The sequence below is a fragment of the Sorex fumeus genome, unplaced genomic scaffold (assembly GCF_029834395.1).
Source record: "Sorex fumeus unplaced genomic scaffold, SorFum_2.1 ptg000054l, whole genome shotgun sequence".
Taxonomy (NCBI): Eukaryota; Metazoa; Chordata; class Mammalia; order Eulipotyphla; family Soricidae; genus Sorex; species Sorex fumeus.
The window spans coordinates 34,127,314-34,153,156 of record NW_026606111.1 but is presented as its reverse complement, the minus strand read 5'-3'; the positions used below and the strand labels follow the sequence as shown (position 1 = coordinate 34,153,156).

The 25,843-nt window shown below is 40.2% G+C and overlaps 1 protein-coding gene across 1 annotated transcript in view; it reads left to right on the top strand.

Annotated features, from left to right (window-relative positions):
* Positions 1–14,135: 14,135 nt before the first annotated feature.
* FRK (fyn related Src family tyrosine kinase) overlaps positions 14,136–25,843 on the top strand; it is a 112,685-nt gene continuing 100,977 nt past the window's right edge. The window contains exon 1 of the mRNA XM_056125460.1: positions 14,136–14,524. Coding sequence (XP_055981435.1) covers positions 14,136–14,524 — 389 coding nt within the window. The remainder of the gene's footprint in view (positions 14,525–25,843) is intronic.

Here is a 25,843-nt window from a genome sequence, read left to right as displayed (position 1 = left end):
TTCATCTTTCCTAACAGCTGTATAGTATTCCATTGTGTTGTTGTACCAAAGTTTCTTTAACTAGTCATCTGTTGTAGGGCACTTGGGTTGTTTCCAGATTTTGGCTATGGTGAACAGTGCTGCAATGAACATATAGGTACAGATGTCATTTCTACTATGCTTTTTTGCATCCTCGAGATATATTCCCAGAATTTGTATTGCGGGGTCATATGGAAGTTCAATTTCTAACTTTTGAAGGACTGTCCTTAGTGTTTTTCAGAAAGGCTGGACTAGTGGGCATTACCACCAACAGTGAAAGAGTGTCCCTTTCCCCCCCACATCCACGCCAGCACTGGTTGCTTTTGTTCTTTTGAATGTGTGCCAGTCTCTGTGGTGTGAGATGATATCTCGTTGTTTTGATTTGCCTCTCCCTAATCGCTAGCGATGTGGAGCATTTTCAAATGTGCCTTTTGTCCAGTATTTCTTTTTTGAGGAAACTTCTGTTCATTTCTCCTCCCCATTCTCTGATGGGGTTGGAGGTTTTTTTCTTGTATAATTCTACTAGTGTCTTGTATATCCTGGATATTAATCCCTTATCAGATGGGTATTGGGTAAATATTCTTTCCCATTCTGTGAACTCTTTCTGTATTTTGGTCACTGATTCTTTTGAAGTGCAGACGCTTCTTAGTTTGATGTAGTCCCATTTGTTTATGTTTGTTTCCACTTGCATGGTCAGTACTGTTTCATCCTTAAAGATGCTTTTAGCTTCAATGTCGTGGAGAGTTCCTCCTACATTTCCCTCTATGTACCTTATGGGTTCATGTCTGATATTGCAGTCTTTAATCCACTTTGATCTGACCTGTGTGCCTGGCATTAGGCAGAAACCAGAGTTCATTTTTTGCAGGTAGCAATCCAGTTTTCCCAGCACCACTTGTTGAAGAGGCTTTCCTTGTTTCACTCCACATTTTTTGCTCCTTTGTCAAAGATTAAATGGTCATATATTTGGTGGTCTATGACAGACTATTCAACTCTTTTCCATTGTTCTGCAGATCTGTTTCTAGCCCAGTACCATACTGTCTTAATTACTACTGCTTTGTAGTAGAATTTGAAGTTGGGGAGGGTAATACCACCCATCTTTTTTTCCCCAAGGATTGTTTTAGCTATTTGTGAGGGTTTATTGTTCCATATGAATTTCAGGAGTGCTTTGTCTATTTCTTTGAAAAATGTCATGGGTATCCTGATAGGGACTGCATTAAATTTTTATAGTGCTTTGGGCAGTATTGAATTTTGATAATGTTAATCTTCCCTATTCATGAGCAGGGGATATGTCTCTATTTCCTAGTGTCCTCTTTTATTTCTTGAAGTAGTTATTTTGTATTTTCATTGTCCTTCACCTCTTTGGTTAAGCTGATTCTGAGGTACTTGATTTCTGAGGTACTTTTGTGTACAGGATTGTTTTTTAATGTCTCTTCTCTTTCGTTATTTGTATATAAGAAAGCCATGGATTTTGGGGTGTTGATTTTGTAGTCTGCCACTTTACTAAACCCACTATTGTTTCTAGGAGCTTTTCTGTAGTCTTTAGGGTTTTCTAAGTATAGTTTCACATTGTCTGCAAATAGTGATAGCTTGACCTCTTCCTTTCCTATCTGTATGCCCTTGATACCTTTTTCTTGCCTAACTGCAATGGCCAGAACTTCCAGTACTGTATTGAATAGGAGTGGTGAAAGTGGGAAACCTTGTTTTGTGCCCCATCTTAGAAGGAAGGCTTTTAGTTTTTCCCCATTGAGAATGATACTTGCCGTGGGCTTGTGGTAGATGGCTTTGATTATATTGAGGAAAGTTCCTTCTATGACCATTTTGCTGAGAGTTTTTGTCATAAACGGGTGCTGGATCTTGTCAAACGCTCTCTCTGCATCTATTGATATAACATGTTTTTTATCTTTTCTTTTGTTGATATGATGGATTATGTTGATAAATTTACAAATGTAAAAACATCCTTGCATCCCTGGGATGAATCCTACTTGATCACGGTATATGATATTTTTGATGAGTTATTGGATTCTAGTCGCTAATAGTTTGTTGAGGTTCTTTGTGTCTGTGTTCATCAGAGATATCGGCCAGTAAATCTCTTTCATTTTGGTATCTCTGTTTGCTTTTGGTATCAGGGTGATATTTGCTTCATAGAAACTGTTCGGAAGTGTTTTTGATTCTTCAGTTTTGTGGAAAAGCTTTAAAAGGATTGGCAATAAGTCCTCTTTAAAGATTTGAAAAAATTCACTAGTAAATTCATCTGGGCCAGGACTTTTGTGCTTGGGGAGACCTTTTTTTTACCTTTTCAATTTCCTTGATGACGATAGAACTGGTCAGTTATTCCATATCTTCTTGGTTCAGCCTTGGGAGTCTATAGGAATCTAAAAATTTATACATTTCCTTGAGGTTTTTGTGTTCCGTGGCATAAAGCTTCACAAAATACTGCCCAAGGATCCTTTGACTTTCTGTAGATTCTGTTGTAATGTCCCCCTTTTCATTTCTGATTTGGTTTATTAGGATTTTTCTCTCTCCCTTTCTTTATGAGTCTTGCTAGAGGCTTATCCATCTTGTTTATTTTCTCATAGAAACAGCTCTTGGTTTCATTGATCTTTCGGATTATATTTTGGGTTTTCATCATCTTGTTAATTTCTGCTCTGAGTTTTATTATCTCCTTCCTCCTGTTCAGATTGAGCTCCTTTTGTTGGTTATTCTCCAAGCTCTTAAACTGTGAGGTTAGGGTACTTATGTGGGCTCGCTCCTCCTTCCTGAGGAATGCTTGTAGAGCTATAAACTTTCCTCTTAACACAGCTTTTGCTGTGTTCCATAAGTTTTGGTAACTCATGTCATCATCTTTGTCCATTTCCAGGAATCTTTTGATTTCCTTTCTAAGCCACTTGTTGTCCAATAGTGAGTTGTTTAATTTCCAAGTGTTTGATTTAGTTTACTGTTTGTGTGTGTAATTTACTTTTAATTTCAGCACATTGTGGTCTGAGAATATTGTTGATACAATCTCTATCTTCTTAATTTTATGGAGATGTGTTTTGTGACCCAGCATGTGATCTATCTTGGAGAATGTTCCATGCACACTTGAGAAGAATGTGCATTCAGCTTTTTGATGATGAAGTGTCCTATATATATATATATATACATATATGTATATATATATTTTATAGTCTCTGAGTCTTGGCCGTTGATGGGATTACACGACGCCAGGGGGCCAGTTGGTGGGTGTGATCCCCGCCTACTGGAATTTGGAGGATCTGGGTGGAGGATGCTCGGCCCAAATCCGAGTAGGCTTGGAGATCTCGGCCCCGGAACCCGCGTGACTTTGTCCCTCTGCCAGTACCTTCATGCGGGCGGAGAGTGGTCTCAGCATGGTGGTGGCTGGTCCTGGAGGTCTTTGGCTGCTGGAGCCCTGGTCGGGGCAGGGAGGAAAGCTCAACCCGCTCCCCTCCAAGGGGCCCCAGCGGCAAGGATAGTCAGGCGCGGGGGCAGGAGACTGCACTGTTCTTCTTCCGGGAGCTGGTTTTTATAGTCTCCTGCCCCCGCGCCTGACTGTCCTCGCTGCTGGGGCCCCTTGGAGGGGAGCGGGTTGAGCTTTCCTCCCTGCCCCGACCAGGGCTCCAGCAGCCAAAGACCTCCAGGACCAGCCACCACCATGCTGAGACCACTCTCCGCACACATGAAGGTACTGGCAGAGGGACAAAGTCACGCGGGTTCCGGGGCCGAGATCTCCAAGCCTACTCGGATTTGGGCCGAGCATCCTCCACCCAGATTCTCCAAATTCCAGTAGGTGGGGGTCACACCCACCAACTGACCCCCTGGCGCCGTGTAATCCCATCAACGGCATTTGCGGCTGTGCGACATCCTATTATAACATCTTATTATCTCATTCCTACTTTGGACAAACTGGCAGGCTACCGAATGTAGCCTGCCCACATGGCAGAGTCTGGCAAACTCCCTGTGGCATAGCCAATATGCCAATACTAGTAACAATGATGGGTCTCATTCTCCTAAAGAGCCTTGAATATAATCTCAGGGCTAGGATGAAGGAGACGTTACTGGGGCCTGCTCGAGGCAATCGATGATTAACAGGATGATTTGTGATTGTGATTTGTGATATATATATATATATATATATATTAACCCCCTTTATTTTATTTTTTTCCCTCAGATGAAGTATGTCCTTGGTAAGCTTGAGTCTGGTTTATCTATCAAGAGGTGATAAAGCGGTGTTGAAGTCTCCCACTAGTATTGTGTTGCTATCAATGTCTTTCTTCAAGTCTCTGAGTAGTTGTTTTAAGTACTTTGCTGATCCCTCATTAGGTGCATATACATTTAGTATTGTAAAGTTCTTCCTGTTGTAGAGATCCTTTGATGAATAAGAAATGGCCTTCACTGTCTCTTGTGACCTTCTTCAGTCAGAAATCAATGTGGTCTAATGGGATGGCTACCCCAGATTTTTTATGGGAGTTGTTTGCCTGTAGGATTGTTTTCCAGCTTTTGACTTTGAGCCTGTGTTTTCTCTGACTATTGAGATGTGTTTCTTGCAGGCAGCAGAATGTTGGGTTCATGTTTCTAATCCATCCTGCCACTCTGTGTCTTTTAATTGGTGTGTTTAGCCCATTGACTTTGAGAGAGATTATTGTTATGGGTTTTTGTCCCATTTTGCTGTTGAAATTTGGTGTATTTGAGGGGCCTGTCTTGTCTTAAAATAGCCCATTTAGTTGTTCTTGTAACCATCATGGTTTTGAGTTTATGAAGTTCCTGAGCTGTTGTTTGTCTGTGAAACTGTGTGTTGTTCCTTCTGTTATGAATGAGAGTCTCGCTGGGTAAAGTGTTCTTTGGTGAGGCATTTATTTCATTGAGTTTTTTCACTATATCCCACCACTGTTTTGGGCCATGAGGGTTTCATCATACAAGTCGACTGTGAATCTTAAGGATGCTACTTTATAGACCATTTCTTTCTTTGATCTTGTTGCTTTCAGAATTTTGTCTCTAAGGTTTTGGTCATTTTGATCAGGGTGTGTCTTGGGGTATTTTTATTCGGATTTCTTCTAGCTTGTAGTCTTTGGGCCTCCTGAGTGTGGTTGCATGCTTTCTTCAGCTCTGGGAACATCGTAGAAATGATATCTTTGACAGTTTCTTCTCCATCAGGGTTTTCTTCCTGTCCCTCTGGGACTCCAATAATTCCTTCAACTTCACAACTTTGTAAAGGTATAGGTAACCTTTGCCAAAGCTTTAGGGACATAACACTATCAAAATGATCTCTTTATCGTTCATGTCTATTGCTCAGTTTTTAGGATAATAGGTTGCATTATTTTATTTTTTGTTGTAAAATAATCATATACTTTTAATGTGCTTATTTTTATTAATTTGACATATGTTTATATTTTGTTATTATAAGTGTACACATAAATATATTTCTCCCACCCTCCTTTCATCTTCCTTCCTCTAACTACAATATTTTTTATAGTCAGAGTAACTTTGTTGCATTTTGCTGCTTTTTCAGCTTTAGTTTTTTTTATATTTCACATGAGAGAATTCTATTTCCTGACTAATTTCACTTAGCAAGATCCCTTCAAGTTCCATCCATCTTGTTGCCAAAGTCTTTATATTAGCTTTCTTACTAGTTGACTAGTGTTTTGTATATATTGCATATACACCATTATTTTTTTATCCTGTCATTCATCAAAGGAAATTTAGACTGATTTCAATGTTATGACTACTGCAAATAATGCTGCTATGAAGAAAAGGGTGCTGCTATCCTTTGGAATTAGGTTTTCATAGCCTATAGATAAGTGCCTAGAGTGGTATTGCTTTATCATATGATTTCACATTTTATTTATTACTTCTGACCACTCATAGCAGTGGTCAGGACTTACTCCTGGTTCTTTGCTCCGGTATCACTTCTTATAGTGCTCAGGAGACATTATGAGGTTCTCAGGAGGAAACCCCCATTGAATGCAAGAGAAGTATCTTACCCACTGTGTTATTTCTTCAGGCGCACTTTTCCCTCCACATTTTAATTTTTTTTTGGGGGGTCACATCCAGCGATGCTCAGGGGTTACTCACACCCAGTGATGCTCAGGGGTTACTTCTGGCTCTGCCCTCAGGAATTACTCCTGGCTGTGCTTGAGGGACCATATGGGATGCCAGGGCTTGAACCCGGGTTGGCTGTGTGCAAGGCAAATGCCCTACCCACTGTATTATCACTCCAGCCTCCAACACATTTTAATCTTTTTAAGGATTCTTCATAATGTTTCCTATACAGGCTGTACCAATTTACATTCTGACAATATTGTATAAAAATTTCTTTTCTCCATATTCTTGCCAATATTTACTGTTTCCAAGAAGTTTTGATATGGGTCATCTTGCAGATATAAGTTCTTACAGTGATTTTGATCTGTAATTTCCTAATAATAATTGATGCAGAATAATTTTTTTATTTACATGTACTTCATGAATATGCTTGTTTTGGAGAGAAACCTATTCAGGTCTTTTGTTTTGCTTGAGCGGGCCCAGTAACGTCTCCATCATGATACTTGTTGTTACTGTGTTTGGCATATTGAATACATCACGGGTAGCTTGCCAGGCTTTGCCGTGAGGACGAGATACTCTTGGTAGCTTGCTGGGCTCTCCGAGAGGGGCATAGGAATTGAACCCGGCTCGGCCGGGCCGGCTGCTCACAAGGCAAATGCCCTACCACTGTGCTGTCGCTCCAGCCCAGGTCTTTTGTTAATTTTGAATATTTTTGTTTACATTTGAGTTGAGCAAGTAAACTCATGAATTAATATTTTATATTAAGATCTTGTCAGATATATATATCCAAATATTGCTCAATTCATGGTCTCCTTGTTGTGCTGATTTTTTCTCTGCTAAAACCTTTTTTAATTTGATGTAATTGTCTATTTTTTTATTTTTCTTGTTGTTAAAGTTGAGTCTCCAAATACATCCCTGATGTTGGAATTTAGAAGTGTACCAACTATTTTTTGAATTTTATAATTACCAGTCATAGTCAAGTCCTTAATTCTTTTGAATTAAATTAAAATTGAGTCAATTTTAGGTATTGTTTTAAATAGTGACCAACTTTTTTTTTTTTTTTTTTTTTTTTTTTTTTTTTTTTTTTTTTTGCTTTTTGGGTCACACCCGGTGGTGCTCAGGGGTTACTCCTGGCTTTGCAATCTGGAATTACTGCTGGTGGTTCTCTGGGAACCATATGGGATGCTGGGAATCGAACCTGGGTCAGCCATCGTTCCAGTTCCTGACCAACACTTTTTGCATATTGTTACCCAGTTTTCCTAGCAACATTTTTAGAAGAAATTTTCCTTTTCTACCATATAATCTTGGGTCCTTTATTGTAAATTAAACAGTTGTAAATGTGTGGGCTCATTTTGGGACTCTCTTTACTATTGATCTGTGACTTTGTTTTTGTTCCAAGGTCATTTTGTTTTGGTTACTACCACCTTGTATTAGAGTTTGAAGCCAGAGCTTTTGCTGCCTCCCTTTTCTTTTCATTTAGTGTTATTTTATTTATTTATTTATTTTGCTTTTTGGGTCACACCTGGCAATACACAGGGGTTATTCCTCGCTCTGCACTCGGGAATTACCCCTGGCAGTGCTCAGGGGACCATTTGGGATGCTGGGAATTGAACCCGGGTTGGCCATGTGCAAGGCAAACGCACTACCCGCTGTGCTATCACTCCAGCCCCCATTTAGTGTTATTTTAACAACAAAAAAATTACCTATATTCCTCAAGCTCCTCTGATAAATGAAAAAAAAAAACAGGAATTATTCTAAACAGCTCTCTAAGTCCAGTGTTACCCCCAAACAAAATGCATACTGGGCTGTTACTAAAAATAAAAATAAAACCTGACATAGATCAATGATAAAGGCTTGTACTCCTGGGATACGTAGTCCTATTTATGGTTTTGCTTTTAGCTTTTTATGTTTCTTTTTTGTTTTGGGCCACACCAGCTATAATCAGGGTTTACTCCTGGCTCTGCACTCAGGGATTACTCTTGGTGAGTTTAGGGGACCATGTTTGGTGCCCAGGATTGAACCTAATATGTTAGCTATGGGCAAGGCAAGTGCCTCCTTTACTGTACTATTGCTCTGGCCCTTTTACATTTTTAAGATCACCTTATGGTACAGGGTAAGTACTGGAGGTCTAGTCAGATCAGGTGAGTTCTGTACACGGGATGAGAGAAAAGAGGGTAGGAAGAAGGAATAGATAACCAACCCTGTTGATTCACTTCTTTCAAGTCATGTTCCCTAAATTTCACCCAACATCTGCTGCTTGTAGCTCCTTCTAGGTACAGAAAGCTGAGAACTGTAGTTTCTAGATTTTTATTTCTGTATGAATGTAAGATTTGTTAGTAAGTAGAAGCTGTGTTACAGGAAGGAGCACCCGCAGGGATTTGCAGATGTAGATGCTTTTTTCCTTTTTGAAATTTGAATTACCATGATTTACAATATTGTTGATGATAGGGTTTCATGCATATAACATTCCAAGGTAGATACAATTTTTGCTGTAAAGAAAGAGAACTAAATTAGTTAACATTGAATAGATACGGAATTTCTGTAAATATTTGTGACAAGGTCATCATCACACTAAGAGGATAGACATGGATACTCTGAAAAGCTTAGTGGATGATGTATGATGGTTGCTCTGAGAACTAGAAAAGAATAGCATCTGGTATAAGGAAGGAATGCTAAAAACCTAGCAGAAATTAGAAATTATTAATTGTCCTAGTATAAAACTGAATAACTGCGGTATTTTATGTTGCCAGGTTCAGCAAAACAGATATTCAAAGCAAAGCAAGCAAAGGCCCTCCCGTTGATCGTCGATTTGCTCGAGTGGGCCCAGTAACGTCTGATTAAATGAAGGTGGGAGTATTGGGTATGGGAAATTGAGGAAATAAAAAGATGTAAAAAAAAGTAAACATTATTTTGGCAAAAATCAACAAGGAAGGCTGAAGGTGTTATGGGATATATATTTTTTTCAAACCTTGAAATACGGGCAAGAGCGTCTTGGAAGGGAAGAGAAACCAAGCATCAGCTTGGCAACGGATCCAAGATCAAATGCGGAAATCGACAGGACATATTGGAAGATATAGTAAACTAATTTAGCTGAGTGGGAGTGCTAATGTAAAGCAGAAACAGAAGGAGGATGTTGAAAGGGTATATCTGATAAAGATCAGCCAAGTGTTGAATTCCAAGCCATGTCTCATAAGCAATGAGGATCTGTTGAAGGTTATTGTGCAGGAGAGTGATTTTAGATAAGTGTAGCGGCAATTTGTTATAAAGTGGGGAAAGAGAGTGACTTTGGGCAGAAAAACTGATTTGGGGGGGGGGGGTGACAAAGGAATCCAGTACTCAGGAAAGAATGTGAGGAAGGGAGGAAACTGAGAGGCAACAGACAAAAAGTCACTTTCTCCTCTGTCCTGTCACTTCTCACTCAACTGTGAAAACTTACCTGTGTTTTTTTCATCCAAATGACTTCTCCTTCCTTCCTTCCTTCCTTCCTTCCTTCCTTCCTTCCTTCCTTCCTTCCTTCCTTCCTCCCTCCCTTCCTCCCTTCCTCCCTTCCTCCCTTCCTCCCTCCATCCCTCCCTTGTTTTCTTCCTTTTTCACCCTCTTTTGTGGACATTGAGCAAAACACTGAAGTTTCAGTAAAAAAATTTTTTTTTCTCTTGCAGAAAGCAAATAAACAAGGGAGATAAGTAGTGACAAATGACCAAATAAGAGTGTCAGATTTTGGGCTGGAGCAATTGCACAGCAGGTAGGGCGTTTGCCTTGCACAAGGTCGACCTAGGTTCAATTTCCAGCATCCCATATGGTCCCCCGAGCACCACCAGGAGTGATTCCTGAGTGTATGAACCAGGAGTAACTCCTGTGCATTGCCAGGTGTGACCCAAAAACGCAAAAAAAAAAAAAGAGTGTCAGATTTTAGGGGTTCACAGAACAGGGGCCTCTGACTTACTTTGGTGAAGAAGTTACATCTTCAACCCAGGATAGAAAAATCACAAATAAGTCACTAGGGAAGCCCGTAAAGAAGGAAGCAAAGGTGCAGTATGGGAAAGGACTTACAGTGGCTGGGGTGTGTGGTGAACCTGCATTGCAGGGCTGGCATGCAGGGGTTAAAGGCTGTGCTGACAGAAAAGTTAGCAGGGATACTTCAAAGAGTTGAGATTGTACTTCAAACATGTTGGAAGTTCTTAGAGGACTTTAGAAGCACGACGTCAACTTTTTAAGAACTCGCTGAAACTGAGGCTTACCACCTTGAAAACTGATGCCAGATTGAGAGCAGGGTGTTACTCCTGAGTTAGCCACTTGATGGCTGTGTGACCTTGGGCGCACAATGCCTCTGAGCTCCAGTTGTTTTACAGCGACCCCCCCTTTTATATTTATTTATTTATTTATTTGGTCTCACCCGGCGATGCTCAGGGGTTACTCCTGGCTCTGCACTCAGGAATAACTCCTGTCGGTGCTCGGAGAACCATACAGGATGCTGGGGATCAAACCCAGATCAGCCGTGTGCAAGGCAAACGCCCTACCCGCTGTGCTATTCCTTCGTTCCCCCACCCCTTTTAAAGGCAAAACAAAAATTTTTTGATAATTAAAATATTTGCTGGAGCGATAGCACAGCGGTAGGGCGTTCGCCTTACACGCAGCCAACATGGCCAACCCGAGTTCGATTCCTCCGCCCCTCTCGGAGAGCCTGGCAAGCTACCGAGAGTATTGGATATGCCAGACACAGTAACAACAAAGTCTCCAATGGAGACGTTACTGGGCCCGCTCGAGCAAATCGACGATCAACGGGAGGGCCTTTACCTTTTACCTTTACCTTAAAATATTCATCATTTCTAACAGCACTGGGCCTGGCATATAGAAAGCTCTTCAAAACTGATAGCTCTTCTTGCTATTTTCCACATCATCTTGGACATTGTCACTTTTATAAAAAGAGCTCTACTAGTAATTTTCAAGCTGAGTCAGTTATAATGTAGTGAGTAAATGAGGCTGCTCAGAAGTTCTCTGAAATAACATAGGGAAAGATTCTTCTTATTTTTGGCCCAGTGCCAAGTGGTTGCTCAGAAAAAAAAATAAGGATTTGTGGAGAACTAAGCAGAATTTAGTGATTCTCGGAAAAACCGGTAAGAACAAAAAACAACAGTGTATTTTCAAGTTGGGTGATTGCAAAATTCTAGTAGTATTGACAAAGGAAACCCTTTCTTCGACCCACTCTGGTGCTACCTACTTAAGAGAATGTATCCTTGACTTCTTTGTATGGTCAGCCACCTTTTCAGTTTCATTTATTAGCTCAGGGACTCTGCTCATTAGATATCTGTCTTTTTCCAGAATGCCTCATCATAACCATAGCTGAGAATATTGAATTTAGAATCCTCACATTTTAGAAGTCTTAAAATGTTACCTACAAGTTGGTTTTGAATAACCTCTCTTGTTGCTTCCAAACCTTATTTTATTTCCAGATTATATAGCTCTCTCTGGATAGATATTAGCACCTGATAAGTACATAAATAAAATCTTAAAATTTTGCAATTAATATTATATTTGGAATAAAATATCACTACATATTACCAAGAGTATGGTACTTTTTTACTTTTTTCCTTGTCTTTAGAACATGAACTTATATTTTGGGTACTATATTACAAGCAAGATAAACAAAACCAGATTTAGCTTTTTACTTTTTTCTCTTCTTCAGAATTTTTTTTTCTTTTTGGGTCATACCCAGTGATGCACAGGAATTACTCCTGGCTCTGCATTCAGAAGTTACCCCTGGCAGTGCTCAGGAGATTATATAGAATGCTGGGAATCGAACTCAGGTCAGCTGCATGCAAGGCAAATGAAACGCCCTACCTCCTGTGCTATTGCTCCAGCCCTCTTCTTCAGAATTGTTAATGTTGTTCTGACTGAAGATAATTGGAGGAATCTGGAGGTGACCCAAGCTCTTATTCTAACAAAATGGTCTATCCACCACTACAAATGTCCGCCTTTACTATAAGGTGGGGTTAAGGCCATTGTGTGATTAGTCTGATTACTGAAAATGCCTTACAGATGACAAAGGATGGACTTTTGGAATTTTATGGGATGAGGTTAGTCAGACTGACGTGGTGTTCCCAACATTCAGGGAGAAATGTTTGTAGAAACATTATGAAAAATTTATCAGTTTTAATACAAGAGCAAGTAGCATATCATAGACAAGTTTGCAGTGCTCTCTATTGGTGACACATTCAGGGTATTGCATGACAGACTCACTGCCCAGACAATCTTGGGATCCAGGGCACATACTTGTGAGACCTGAACTTGGGAAAACAGAGCAAACACCACCTCCTGCTTTCCTGGTTGTCTTGATCTTAGTTTCGTTTATTCCTGAGCTCTAGTCAATAATGTCATTGATGTTAGATAGAAACGAAGTAGACCTAGGGGTCAAAGTTTATCAGAAAGAACTTCTAAGCAGCTGCTCTTTCTTTCTGCTGGTCACCTAGACTTTTCTCTCTTTTTCCTGTTTCAGAAATAGTAAACAAGAATTTGGAAATTGAAAAACACGGTGTTTAGGGGTTTCAGTATTTAACTTAGCTGCTCTCTCCTTTCCAGATTGTAAATGTATTTTAAACTTACTAAAATATACTTATGATAATGAAAGAAGGTAGGAATACCATGGTTCTTTCCCTATTGCCAGTTGTCTAGTAGAAAATACCTACACACCTTAATGTTTTATTTCCCTTTCTGATGACAAAACAATCCCACTGATCTTTGGGGATTGGCGGTGGAGAAATGCCTGCTTTCTTTGCTGGAAACAAAGATAAAAAAAAAAGCTTCAAAAAAATCAACAACAACAGAAAAATCAAACCACCATCCCCAGTCATAAGTCCCAAGCTTTTATTTATAAGGTAGACATCCATAGCCTTAATGAATGATAATTTTTTGAGGGGTATAATGTTTATAATACACTCTCATCCCATCTTCTGAGGTCAAATAAACATTTTTCCTTGGGGGGGGGACTATCAGGTTCCCTAGGATTACAGATTTTGGAAGGTGCTTTAAGAATTTGGCTCTCTCTCCCTCAGACTTATTTTGCTTAACATGATACCCTCTAATTTCATCCAAGTTGCAGCAAACTGCAAGATTTCATCTCTCTCTCTCTCTCTCTCTCTCTCTCTCTCTCTTTTTATATAGCTGCAAAAAGGAGAATAGACAGTATCAAATGATATCAAATCCTCAGACTTGGAGTACAAAACTGAAATCACTTAATAGTAGAGAGAAGAATAGAGGAGGGTGGGGAAGGAAGAGGCCGACTAAAAGTAACGCAGGGACATTGATGGAGGGTCTTGGGTATTTTGGTGTGATGAGATGTAGTACCTTTACAATCAATACCTTAAACATTGGCGTTCTTGTAATCATGTTACTTCAACTATAATTATAAGAAAAGAAAAAAAAAAGGAAAGAATTTGGCTCCCTGGTGAGGGCGCTGGTGTGTCTTGGAGTGAGCAAAGGAGTCCTGGAGAGGATGGGAATCCCATGTAGATCACTGACGAAAAGAAACCAGGAAGTACGGAGAAATTATTAGTCTGTTCAGAGCTCAGGATGGTAAAGACTAGAGACTCAGCGGGTTGGTTACTCATTAGCAACAAGGAAAGAGCCGGGGAGGTTAGGACTGGTCAAACTAGAGGAACGGACCTGAAGCATGGGCTGAGCTCCTGGCGAAAGCAAGATGTGGAGATTTCACCTGGAATCAACATCTTTTTCCTGTTAACTTTTTCTTGGGACCAAGAGCAAACTGACTTCTGTTCTCAGAGGTTTGTCTGAATGAACCTGTCTTCATTTTGTGTTTGTTGTGGGATTCCTAAGCAGACCAGGAGGAAAGGAGCACCTGCCTGGCCCCTACTCAGTCCGCCTGGAGAAAAGAGCCGGGACTGCTGAAAGCCGCTGGGTGAGTGCCTCCAGGCCAGCACTGCTGCAGTCCGGTCTTGCCAATTCCTGCAACCAAAGCTTGCTGAGGTGGTGCCTCTTCCTAGGCTGCCAGCCTGAAGAAGGGAAAGTGGATCAGCTTAGCCTAACAGGGGAGGGACAAGCCCCTCTCCTGTCCTCTCTATCAGAGCATCATGGGCAACATTTGCCAGAGATTTCGGGGCTACATGAAGCTCTGTCTTCCCTGCCTGTTTCGGGAGGCAGAAATCTCGATGGTGATTGAGAACCCAGGGGCCTGCAACCCCCCTGAGCCTGAGCCTGAGCCTGTCCCTGTCCCACCACGGACTCAGGAACCCTGGAAAAATCAGGGCCACTACTTTGTGGCTCTGTTTGATTACCAAGCTCGGACAGCAGAGGACCTGAGTTTCCATGCCGGGGACAGATTTCAAATACTGGACACTTCCCAGGAGAGCTGGTGGTTGGCCAGACGCTTAGAGGAAAGAGCAAACGGCCCTTGTTGGCAGCTGCAGGGCTATATTCCTTCTAACTATGTGGCGGAGGACAAGAGCCTGGAGGCAGAGCCGTGAGTAGTGCAAACACACTTTATTTTTCAACTCTCTGAGGGCCCATAATGAATCTTCCTCTCTACCTGCCTGCAATCCTTTCATTTTCAAAACTCTGCCTAGAAAATATGAGGAAGTACCGGCAAAAACCTCCTAACAGAAACACACCTCTGCTAAGTGAGAGGAAACTGGCTGGGAATTGTTGAAATGATCTCAGTTACAGTTTGTATACCCATAGGCCTGAGTACATTTTTCCTAACATCAACAAAAGGTGTACTTAATATTCTGCCTTTCCTTTCACTGTAAACTAAGATATGGCTCACCTTAATAACATAACCATTTCATGTGCAAATATGGCATACTTAGTACTTAAATTGCACTTAAAAATTTTGTTTTTTAAAAAAAACCTTTGAAGTAGGCGCTTCACGTCTAACCCTCCTCTTAATCCCATTTCTTCCTGATAGGCCTATGCTGGGCTTTCATAGACAATAACATTTATAAAATGGAAAATGTTCACTACTTTTCTCAGAAACATCATTACTAGACATTTTCTCTTAAATCTCAGATCTGGAATTATATATCCAAATCACAGAATGTTTTTGGTTTTTATTATGATAAGAAACTGGCCAGCTATGGAGAGTTAGTAATTTTAACAAGAAAGTCAATTGCAGTATTTTCTCAGAGGTGTTGATAAGAACTGTTATTTGAACAACTCCTATGAATTATAGTGGAACAGAATAGGGAACTTTTAGGTATTTAATCCATCTTCATCTATTCCTTTGTTCAAATGCCAGATACAATAATGGGCATGATGGGTGTGGTAGGATGAGGATTATGGTAGTAGTGGTTGAAAATTAGTAGATAAAGCCCAATCTTTACAATGAACACTTGGGGTTTTGGTGTGTTGAGATGCAAGTGGAAATTATTTTTGATCATATTCTTGTTGCTGGTCTCAGCAAAACCATTTGTGAATGTCTCTGAAAAGACAGAAGAATTTTAGTAGAGGAGCCACTGTGTGTTTCTTGTGTGCTTCTTCCTTTCATAAGAGCTGCAACATTCCTTAGTGGTCCAGAGAATAAAACAGTAAAGTGCCATAAGATATTGTTGCAACAACACAGCGGTAGGGCGTTTGCCTTGCACGCGGCCAACATGGCCGACCCGAGTTCGATTCCTCCGCCCCTCTTGGAGAGCCCGGCAAGCTACTGAGAGTATCTCGCCCGCACGGCAGAGCCTGGCAAGCTCCCTGTGACATATTCGATATGCCAGACACAGTAATAACAAAGTCTCCAATGGAGACGTTACTGGGCCCACTCGAGCAAATCGATGATCAACGGGAGGGCCTTTACTTTACTTACTTTACTTCTAAATTCAAATTCAAGCATGAAAAGAGGTTTGATAATTTTTGAGATTTTTCTCCAAAGCAGGTAATGATGGATATTATGTCTTGTACTATGCCTCAATAGAAATTTATTAAGAATTCGTGTTTTTGCTAGATGGAATTCATCAGTTTTCCTTTATTTATTTATTTATATATTATTTAAATATCCTCAGGATTACTCTAGTTCTTGCTTAGTGATCACTCTTGATGGAATTTGGGGAACCTTGTGTGGTGCAGGGGATAGAACTAGAGCCAGTTGTGTGCAAGGCAAGTGCTTTACCCACTGTACTATCTCTCTGATCCCTCAGTTACCAAGTGAGAAAAATAGTTTATGTGACATTTATTTTTTGTGGTAATCTGTAGGAAATATCATTACTCTTTCTTTGAATGCTTATTTATGTACATTTTTGTTTTCTCTGCCAATGACTCATGCAAAGTATGACATTGTATGCTTTGTAGTCAGTATAGCATATGCATACTTTTAGAATAAATATTATAATAACATTTAGTGTCTTGAACAATCTATGACTTTTAAATATTTTTAATTCATTTAACGGCTTAATACCTTCATGCTCTCATCTGTAAGTTCTCTGTGGTCTCTTCTACTTCTTGATTTCCTGATTATCTGAGAACATGAGCTTATGTTTCATATGTAGAGGTTTTGCTACATTTATACTTCATAAACAACAAGTGCTGAAGAAAGCAAATGAAGTGAAGCAAAAAAAAAAGCAATTCAAAAGTGCTAATGTTCTGGGTAACAGACTCAAGTACAGTGTACTTTCTTAATAGGTATTTTTTGCCTAAAGAACACAAAATGTAAAGAGTGCTGCAATGAACAAACAATTGCAGATGTCACTTCAACTATACTTTTTTGCCTCTCTGGGATATATTCCCAGGAGTGCTATAGCTGGGTCAAATGGCAGATCAAATTCTAATTTTTTGAGAGTCGTCCATACTGCTTTCCAAAAGGGTTGGATCAGCCGGCATTCCCACCAGCAGTGAAGGAGGGTCCCTTTCTTGCCACATCCGCGCCAGCATTGGTTGCTTTTGTTCTTGTGGATGTGGGCCAGTCTCTGTGGTGTGAAATGATATCTCATTGTGGTTTTGATCTGCATATCTCTGATGATTAGTGATGTAGAGCATTTTCTCATGTGCCTTTTTGCTAGTCGAATTTCTTCTTTGCGAAAGTTTCTGTTCATTTCCTCACCTCATTTTTTGATGGGGTTGGGTGAGTGCCCAAGAGCAGATGACTGGTTAAAGAAACTTTGGTACATTTACACAATGGAGTACTATGTAGCTGTTAGAAAAGATGAAGTTATGAAATTTACATACAAGTGGTACTACATAGAAAGTATCATGTTAAGCAAAATGAGTCAGAAAGAGCGGGATAGACACAGAAAGATTGCATTCATCTGGGGAACATAAAGCAACAAAAAGGGAGACTAACACCCAGGAATGGCTGAGATTAGTACCAGGAATTTTGCTCCATGAATGGAAGGCCAGCCACACGTTCTAGGTGAAAAGGAAGCTCAGATAGAGAAGAGAGCACCAAATGAAGGGTGTTGTGAGGACCCTCCCAGGGTGGGAGAAGCATGCTAAAAGTAGTCTATAGACCAAACATGATTGCCACTCAATGCCTCTCTTGCAAAACACAGTACCCAAAAGAAGAGAGAGAGAACAAGGGGGAATACCCTGCCACAGAGGCAAGATGGGACGGGGGGATGGGGGGTGGAGGGGATGCTGGGACCCATGGTGATGGATGATGGGCACTGGTGGAGGGATGGGCACTTGATCATTGTACAACAAATTTTGTTACAAGCACAAAATTTGTAAGCCTATAACTGTGCCTCATGCTGTTTCACTAATAAAAAAAGAAAAAAAAAGAACACAAAATGAAGCAACCAAAGTAACTGTGACTTTTTCTTTCTCATTCTCAGGGGCTATCTATAGTCAAGGGCTGGAGTGATAGCATAGCGGGTAGGGCGTTTGCTTTGCATGCAGCCAACATGGCCGAGTTCGATTCCTCCGCCCCTCTCAGAGAGCCTGGCAAGCTACCGAGAGTATCTCGCACGCACGGCAGAGCCTGGCAAGCTCCCCGTGATGTATTCGATATGCCAAACACAGTAACATCAAGTCTCACCATGGAGACATTATGGGGCCCGCTCGAGCAAATCGATGAACAATGGGAAGACAGTGACAGTGACAGTGATCTATAGTCAAGAATATATGTATGTATGTATGTATGTATGTATGTATGCATGCATCTATCTATCTATTTTGGTTTTGTGGTACTACTCAGCAGTGCTCAAGACTTATTCTTTTATTTTTTTTATTAATTTTTATTAGTGAAACACCATGAGGTACAGTTGTAGACTTACAAATTTTTGTGCTTGGGTTTCGATTATACGATGATCAAATATCCGTCCTTCTACCAGTGCCCATTTTCCACCACCATGGATCCCAGTATCCCTCCCACCCCCATCCCCCCATCCCACCCTGCCTCTGTGGCAGGGCATTCCCTTTTGTTCTCTGTCTTCATTTGGGTGTTGTGGTTTGCAAAAGAGGCATTGAGTGGCAATCATGTTCGGTCCATAGTATACTTTCAACATGCATCACCCATCTTGGGAGGATCCTCCCAACACCCTTTATTTGGTGCTCCCTTCTCTATCTGAGCTATCCTTTCCCCTAGAATGCCAGGCTGGCCTCTAAGCCATGGAGTAATCCTCCTGGTACTGATCTCGGCTATTCTTGGGTATTAATCTCCTATTTTGTTATTTTGTGTCCCCCAGATGAATGCAATCTTTCTATGTCTATCCCTCTCTTTCTGGCTCATTTCGCTTAGCATGATACTTTCCATGTAGTACCACTTGTATGTAAATTTCATGACTTCATCTTTTCTAACAGCTGCATAGTACTCCATTGTGTAGATGTACCAAAGTTTCTTTAACCAGTCATCTGTTCTTGGGCACTCAGGTCTCTTCCAGTTTCTGGCTACTGTAAAGAGTGCTGCAATGAACAAACAAGTGCAGATGTCACTTCGGCTACATGTTTTTGCCTCTCTGGGATATATTCCCAGGAGTGGTATTGCTTGGTCAAATGGGAGCTCAATTTCTAATTTTTTGAGAATCGTCCATACTGTTTTTCAAAACAGCTGAACCTGTTGGCATTCCCACCAACAGTGAAGGAGTGTCCCTTTCTCGCCACATTCGCATCAGCATCGGTTACTTTTGTTCTTTTGGATGTGGGCCAGTCTCTGAGGTGTGAGATGGTTTCTCATTGTGGTTTTGATCTGCATCTCCCTGATGATTAATGATGCAGAGCATTTTCTCATGTGCCTTTTTGCCATTCAGATTTCTTCTTTGAGAAAGTTTCTGTTCATTTCATTGCCCCATTTTTTGATGGGGTTGGATGTTTTCTTCTTGTGGAGTTCAACCAGTACTTTATATATCCTTGATATCAACCCCTTGTCAGATATGTATTCAGTGAATATCCTTTCCCATTCTGTAGACTGTCTTTGTATTTTGGTCACTGTTTCTTTTGAGGTGCAGAAACTTCTTAGTTTAAGATAGTCCCATTTGTCTATCTCTGTTTTCACTTGCTCGGCCAGTGGCGTGACATCTTTGAAGATACCATTAGCGTCAATGTCATGGAGGGTTTTTGCCAACTTTGTCTTCAATGTACCCCTTGTCAGATGTGTATTCGGTGAATATCCTCTCCCATTCTGTAGACTGTCTTTGTATTTTGGTCACTGTTTCTTTTGAGGTGCAGAAGCTTCTTAGTTTAAGATAGTCCCATTTATCTATCTCTGTTTTCACTTGCTCGGCCAGTGGCGTGACATCTTTGAAGATACCATTAGCTTCAATGTCATCATGGAGGGTTTTTGCCAACTTTATCTTCAGTGTACCTTATGGATTCTGGTATGATGTTGAGGTCTTTAATCCGTTTTGATCTTACTTTTGTACATGGTGTTAGGCAGAGTTCTGAGCCCATTTTTTTTGCATGTAGCCATCCAGTTTTGCCAGCACAATTTGTTTAAGAGGCTTTCCTTACTCCACTTCACATTTCTTGCTCCTTTATCAAAGATTAGATGATCATATGATTGAAGGGAGATGTCAGTATACTTAACCCTGTTCCATTGGTCTGCAGCTCTGCCTTTGTTCCAGTACCATGCTGTTTTAATTATTACTGCTTTGCAGTAGAGTTTGAAGTTAGGGAGGTTGATTCCTCCCATTTTCTTTTTCCCAAGAATTGCTTTAGCTTTTCGTGGAAGCTTTTTGTTCCATATGAATTTCAGGAGTGTTTGCTCCATTTCTTTGAAGAATGTCATGGGTATTGTAATAGGGATTGCATTGAATTTGTACAATGCTTTGGGAAGTATTGCCATTTTGACAATGTTAACTCTCACAACCCATGAGCTAGGGATATCTTTCCATTTTCTTTTGTCCTCTTTTATTTCCTGAAGTAGCGTTTTGTAGTTTTCTTTGTACAGGTCCTTTACTTCCTTAGTTAAGCTGATTCCTAGGTACTTGATTTTCTGGGGCACAATTGTGAACGGGATTGTTTTTTCATGTTGCTTTCTTCTCTCTCACTGTTTGCGTATAGGAAAGCCATGGATTTTGGATTTTGATTTTATAGCCTTCAACTTTACTATACAAGTCAAGACTTATTCTTGACACTGCATTCAGAGATCACTTCTGACAGGTTCAGGGGACCACATGAAGTGCTGGGATTGAACCCAGATCTGATGAAGGCAAGGCAAGAGTCTTTAATGCTATGCTTTTAATATAGGTCAACTGTCTTAGAGGTTTTTAGTGACTTCTTCTAGAATGCCCCCATCTACTAAAATAAAAATTTAATACCCAGAAGATGCTGTCACTGCATCGGCTCAGTATGGGCAAAGGTGTTCCAGGTCACTATGGGTTTCCCTGCAAGTACACATCATATACCTGTGAATCCAGCTTACAAGTGAGGGTTATTCACCACCAAATGACTAAATTGTTTTGATACTTTTAGTGTAGAATGCTGCAGTTTCTCTAATTCCACTGCACTTTGAAGAGAAGTAGTTTTTAACTTAATAAAACTTGGAATAACAGTGTCCAAGTACCCACACATTATTACTTCAGAACCTAGAGTATTACACACAACAAAATTCCTTTTAAGATCTTTAGTGAGTATTTTCCAAACTTTTTTTTAAAAATGTGTGCTAATGAAAGCTTTATTTATTTATTTTTTATGTAGGAGTACTGCTATTTATTCAGCCACTGATGAGGATTGAATTGTGTATGAACTCCACCTTACGTTTTTTCCCCCATTTTTAATAATCTTATTCATTGAATCACCATGAGAGCAGTTACAAAGCTTTCGGGTTTAAGTCTCAGTTATACAATGAAACACCTGTACCTTCACCAGTGCCCATTCTCCACCACCAAAAACCCCAGTGTACTCCCATCCCAAACCCTCCCCCTCCCTGTAAGGCAGATGATTTCCAAATTACTGTCTCTCTATTCAGTATTTTGACATGAGACCCACCATTATTATTTGAGATTTTACCCCAACACTCAGATCTGCTGAAAAGGCAACTATAGACAATTTGTTTTCTATTGCTGGTTATGAATATGAAGTCGCGTGGCTGCAGTAGTCGCTGCATGATTTTGAAATTCCAAAATTTTAACAATTAAATCTGAAGGGATTTCTTGCCAAAACCTGCTGGGTTTCAAGATTTGTTCCTAAGTCTCTGGGATCAGGACTGTTAAGCAGCTTGATCAGGAGCCAGAGAGGCTGTTCATGGGCAGCGACTCGGGGTCTTGTTGGGACAGGGAGGAAAGAGCTGGCTCCACGCCCATCCTGTGAGGCCCCGCGTGTCTCGTCACTGCGGGCCCAAACCTGACTGTCCAATGGCCTCTGGAAGATGGTGGCCACCAAACCGCCAAGGTGGAGCAGGTGGAGGGACAGCACCCTCTCCCCCCTGGGGTGGCCCAGCGACAGTAACCTGCTGCGCAGTTCGGACGCATTTCTGCCAAAAGCCGCTGGATTTCAAGATTTGTTTCTGAGTCTCTGGGATCATGGCCGTTAAGCAGCTTGATCAGGAGCCAGAGAGGCTGTTCATAGATGGCGACTCAGGGTCTTGTTAGGGTGGGGAGGAAAGGGCCGGCTCCACCCCCATCCCTTGAGGCCCCCGTGTCTCACCACTGTGGGCCCAAACCTGATTGTCTAGTGGCCTCTGGAGGATGATGGCCACCGGGCCACCAGGGGGTACCAACCAAGACACAAAATCTATTCCCACTGGGAGTGACCCCGCACTGGTAACCTACTGCAGGGACCAGACACATTTCTGCCAAAAGTCGTTGGGTTTTTAGATTTGTTTCTGAGTCTCTGGGATTATGACTGTTTAGCAGTTCGATCAGGAACCAGAGAGGCCTTGCCTCCAATTATATAGGTGAGGTGGAGGTAGTTTATGGGTGTGTCCCCCACATACCTAACTTCTGGCCATTTACTTTCTTGGTAAACTTTGCCCCAAGTTTTCGGGGTCTGGCCAAAGGCACAGCAGCAATTTTGGGATAGCTGGACGTCTGAAGGCGCCATGAGGCTGCTGATGCATTCACCTCACAGGTACAGATTGACCAACACTCTGTAGGGCGGCACTCTACCCCCTGTATTTTCCAAACTTTTATGTTACTTTTTTCGTTTTTGAAAACTGTGAAGTTAACTTAGTTTGTTTTACAATGAGCTCAGTGCATGAAGTAAAGTAATGATTGTTGGGGCCAGGGAGACATTGCAAGAGTTCAAATGCTTGCCTTGATGTGACCAACCTCGGTTTGATCTCTGTTACCACATATGGTTCCCTGATCACCACCAGAAGTAATTTCTGAGCAGAGACTTAGGAGTAAGCACTGATATTCACTGGGCATGCCCTTTAAGCAAAATAAAACATAACAAAAACAAAATAATATTGTTCACATTACTATTCTGAGGTAAGACACAATGGAAAACCAATGAAAGTTAGGTCATGAAATTCTAAATTATGTGAGTTCAATGCTATACATATTAGTATTTACCGTCCTTGTTCTTTATTTTTGATTTGCACTAATAAAACAGTGCAACAATTTGTACACTGAGATAGTACAGCAGGTAGGGTGCTTGATTTGCACATGACTGATTCAGTTCCATCTCTAGCCTCTCATACGTTCCCCCAAACCCTAGCCAGGCATGATCAATGAGCACTAGTTGAACATTTTAGTGTTTGGTGTTTTTTTTTAATATTAGGAAGTAGAGATATCAAAATAACATAAATTATTACTAAAGGAGAAAGTTGATTTAATAATATTATTCTCCCTAGAAATGCTTTTCTTTTTCTGAGTATTTTCCATTAAGTCATAAAACATTCGTTCTTAATGATTTATTTTTTTTCTCCAGGAAGAATCTTTGTATTTATTGTATCTTCATTTTGAATTCCTAGATCATTTAATAGATGAATGCTTTTTGTCCATATCTTCCCCATGGAATTCCTCAAAAAATCATTTCTCTTGTGTGTTATTACTCAGAACTTTTTTTAAGTTTTATATTCATAGTGTTGTGTGTTTTTACAAATATAGCTGAAGTTTATACAGAGGATAATGTGTGGAAACTGTATTTAAACCTTGATATCAAGAGCAGAAACTATTGCTTTTACTGCATAATATTTCATGTAGTGCAGTACATTGATAAAAAGCAAAATGATTAGGAATAGTAGATTGTATGTGGGCATTTACAAATAATTTTTAAAAGCTGTCTGCCTTATTGTTTATTTAAAAAATTTCATTTATTTTTTTGTTCTTGGGGAGCCACACTAATGATGAGGTTACTCCTGGCTCTGTTCTCAGGGATCACTCTTGGAAGGTTTGGAGGACCATATGGGCTGCCAGTGATCAAACCTGGGTTGGATGTTTGCAAGGCAGATGTCCTACCCACTGTACTATCATTCTGACCCCCCAGTTAAAGGGTTTTAAGTGGCATCCACACACTTTACACACTTTATGCTAAATTGGACTAGAATCAGAAGTATTTGGTGGAGAACTTAATCCTCTTATTAATACATAAAGGTGGATTACTCTTTCATTCACTATTTTAGGACTTTTTTGAAATAGAAGGCAAGAATAAATATTTGATATTTGTAAGTTGTGATTTTGTTGGTAGTTTATACTGGAAGATGAAATTGTTAGAATTTTATGAAGCATGAAAGAAAGGAAATTTCTCTCTATCCTCTTAGGGCATATTTTCCCAGGTATGCTCTTCTTTAAAGTGTCAGACTGGAATCTTTTCAAGATTTATCTAATTTACAGCTATTGTCTGACTTGAAGAAAGTAAGATGGAAAAACAAAGTGGTATGGTCTTGGAAGATTCTTACTTTACTATATATAAATAGAATTTAGTCTCACTATTTGTGATTTGAGTACTGTTGAATTTCATACTTCTTCAAAATATTTTATACACAGTGTTCCTAGTTATTTTCAACTTAGATGCCAGTATATTTCTTTCTTAGTTTTTATGTGAAGTCAACTTTTAAATAACTTATTTGTAGAGAAACAATGTAGTTGAAAGTTAAAACCACTTATTGAGCATACTCTTTCCGAAATCTACTGTAACTACTAAAATGCAGCTGCATTCAATGGCAAAATTTAAAGATTGCTTTTAGTAAATAAAGAAAAAAGCATCAGAATACTTACAAGTAAATGTGACATTGTAGATTTTATCCACTGTGAGCATTTAAATTGTTAGAAAGCCATGTCTGGTCATTTAGTTACAAGTTGTTCTTTATTCAGATCATTTGTGTCAATCCCTCTGTGCACATTATTTTACTCTTCTTCCTTAGCTTTGTAATATAGGAATAAGAAGTGAGAGCCAGGATGGTTATGTCACAAAAATAAGATTATTTGGTCAGAAAGAGTTCGCTGTAGAGAATGTGACATATACTAAAGACTTTATAAGTATAATCTATTATTAGGTTAGGCACTTCCTCTTTCACTTCTGTTTAAATGGATCACAATTGATACATCTCATGATGGCCTTAGCTCACAGTACTACTTCCTTACGAAGGGGCTTCATACACTGTGTTTACATCTTTAGTTTTCTCTCCATGCCCTGTCTTACGTGCCAATTGTTTGGGCATGACTGAAGCAGCCTTTGTCTCTGTGTGTATTACTCTCCCTCTTTTTTTTTCCTGATCTATTTTCACCCATGCATTAAGATTCATCCCTGAAGACTTTCCTGACCTTCTAGATAACTTCAAATGATTCAAGTCAGAGATCTTAGCATCATTTGTCACGTTACCGAGTTTGGTGAAATGTTCATTGGACAATCCACACTCAGAGGTATTGGTTGTTTAAATAGACAGTTAAGTGAATGATTGCTTATCTACAAATTTCAGATCTTTAAAAGAGCAGTTGAAGAACCATTACTTTTCTTCAATTGTTCCTGATTAAATTACTTTTTCTTAACCTACTAAGAAAATTAACCAAATTTTCTCCTTAAAGTTGCAGTGTACTTTTCAATAATTTTCTCACTGAATTGTTCAGTCACTTATCTTTTAGTTAAATTACCAGGGCTGGAGCGATAGCACAGCGGGTAGGGCGTTCGCCTTACAAGCGGCCAACATGGCCGACCCGAGTTCGATTCCTCTGCCCCTCTCGGAGAGCCCGGCAAGCTACCGAGAGTATTCGATATGCCAGACACAGTAACAACAAAGTCTCCAATGGAGACGTTACTGGGCCCGCTCGAGCAAATCGACGATCAACGGGAGGGCCTTTACCTTTTTACCTTTACCAGTGAAGATAGCACAATTGCTAGGATTTCAAATATTAGTGGTTATAATACACCCCCGGAAGGAAAATACTTAAGACCTGAATCTTATTGGAATACTCTTTCTAATATGAATAAATAAATGACTATCAGAATGTATGTCAAGTTCAGGAACAGATTAAGATTC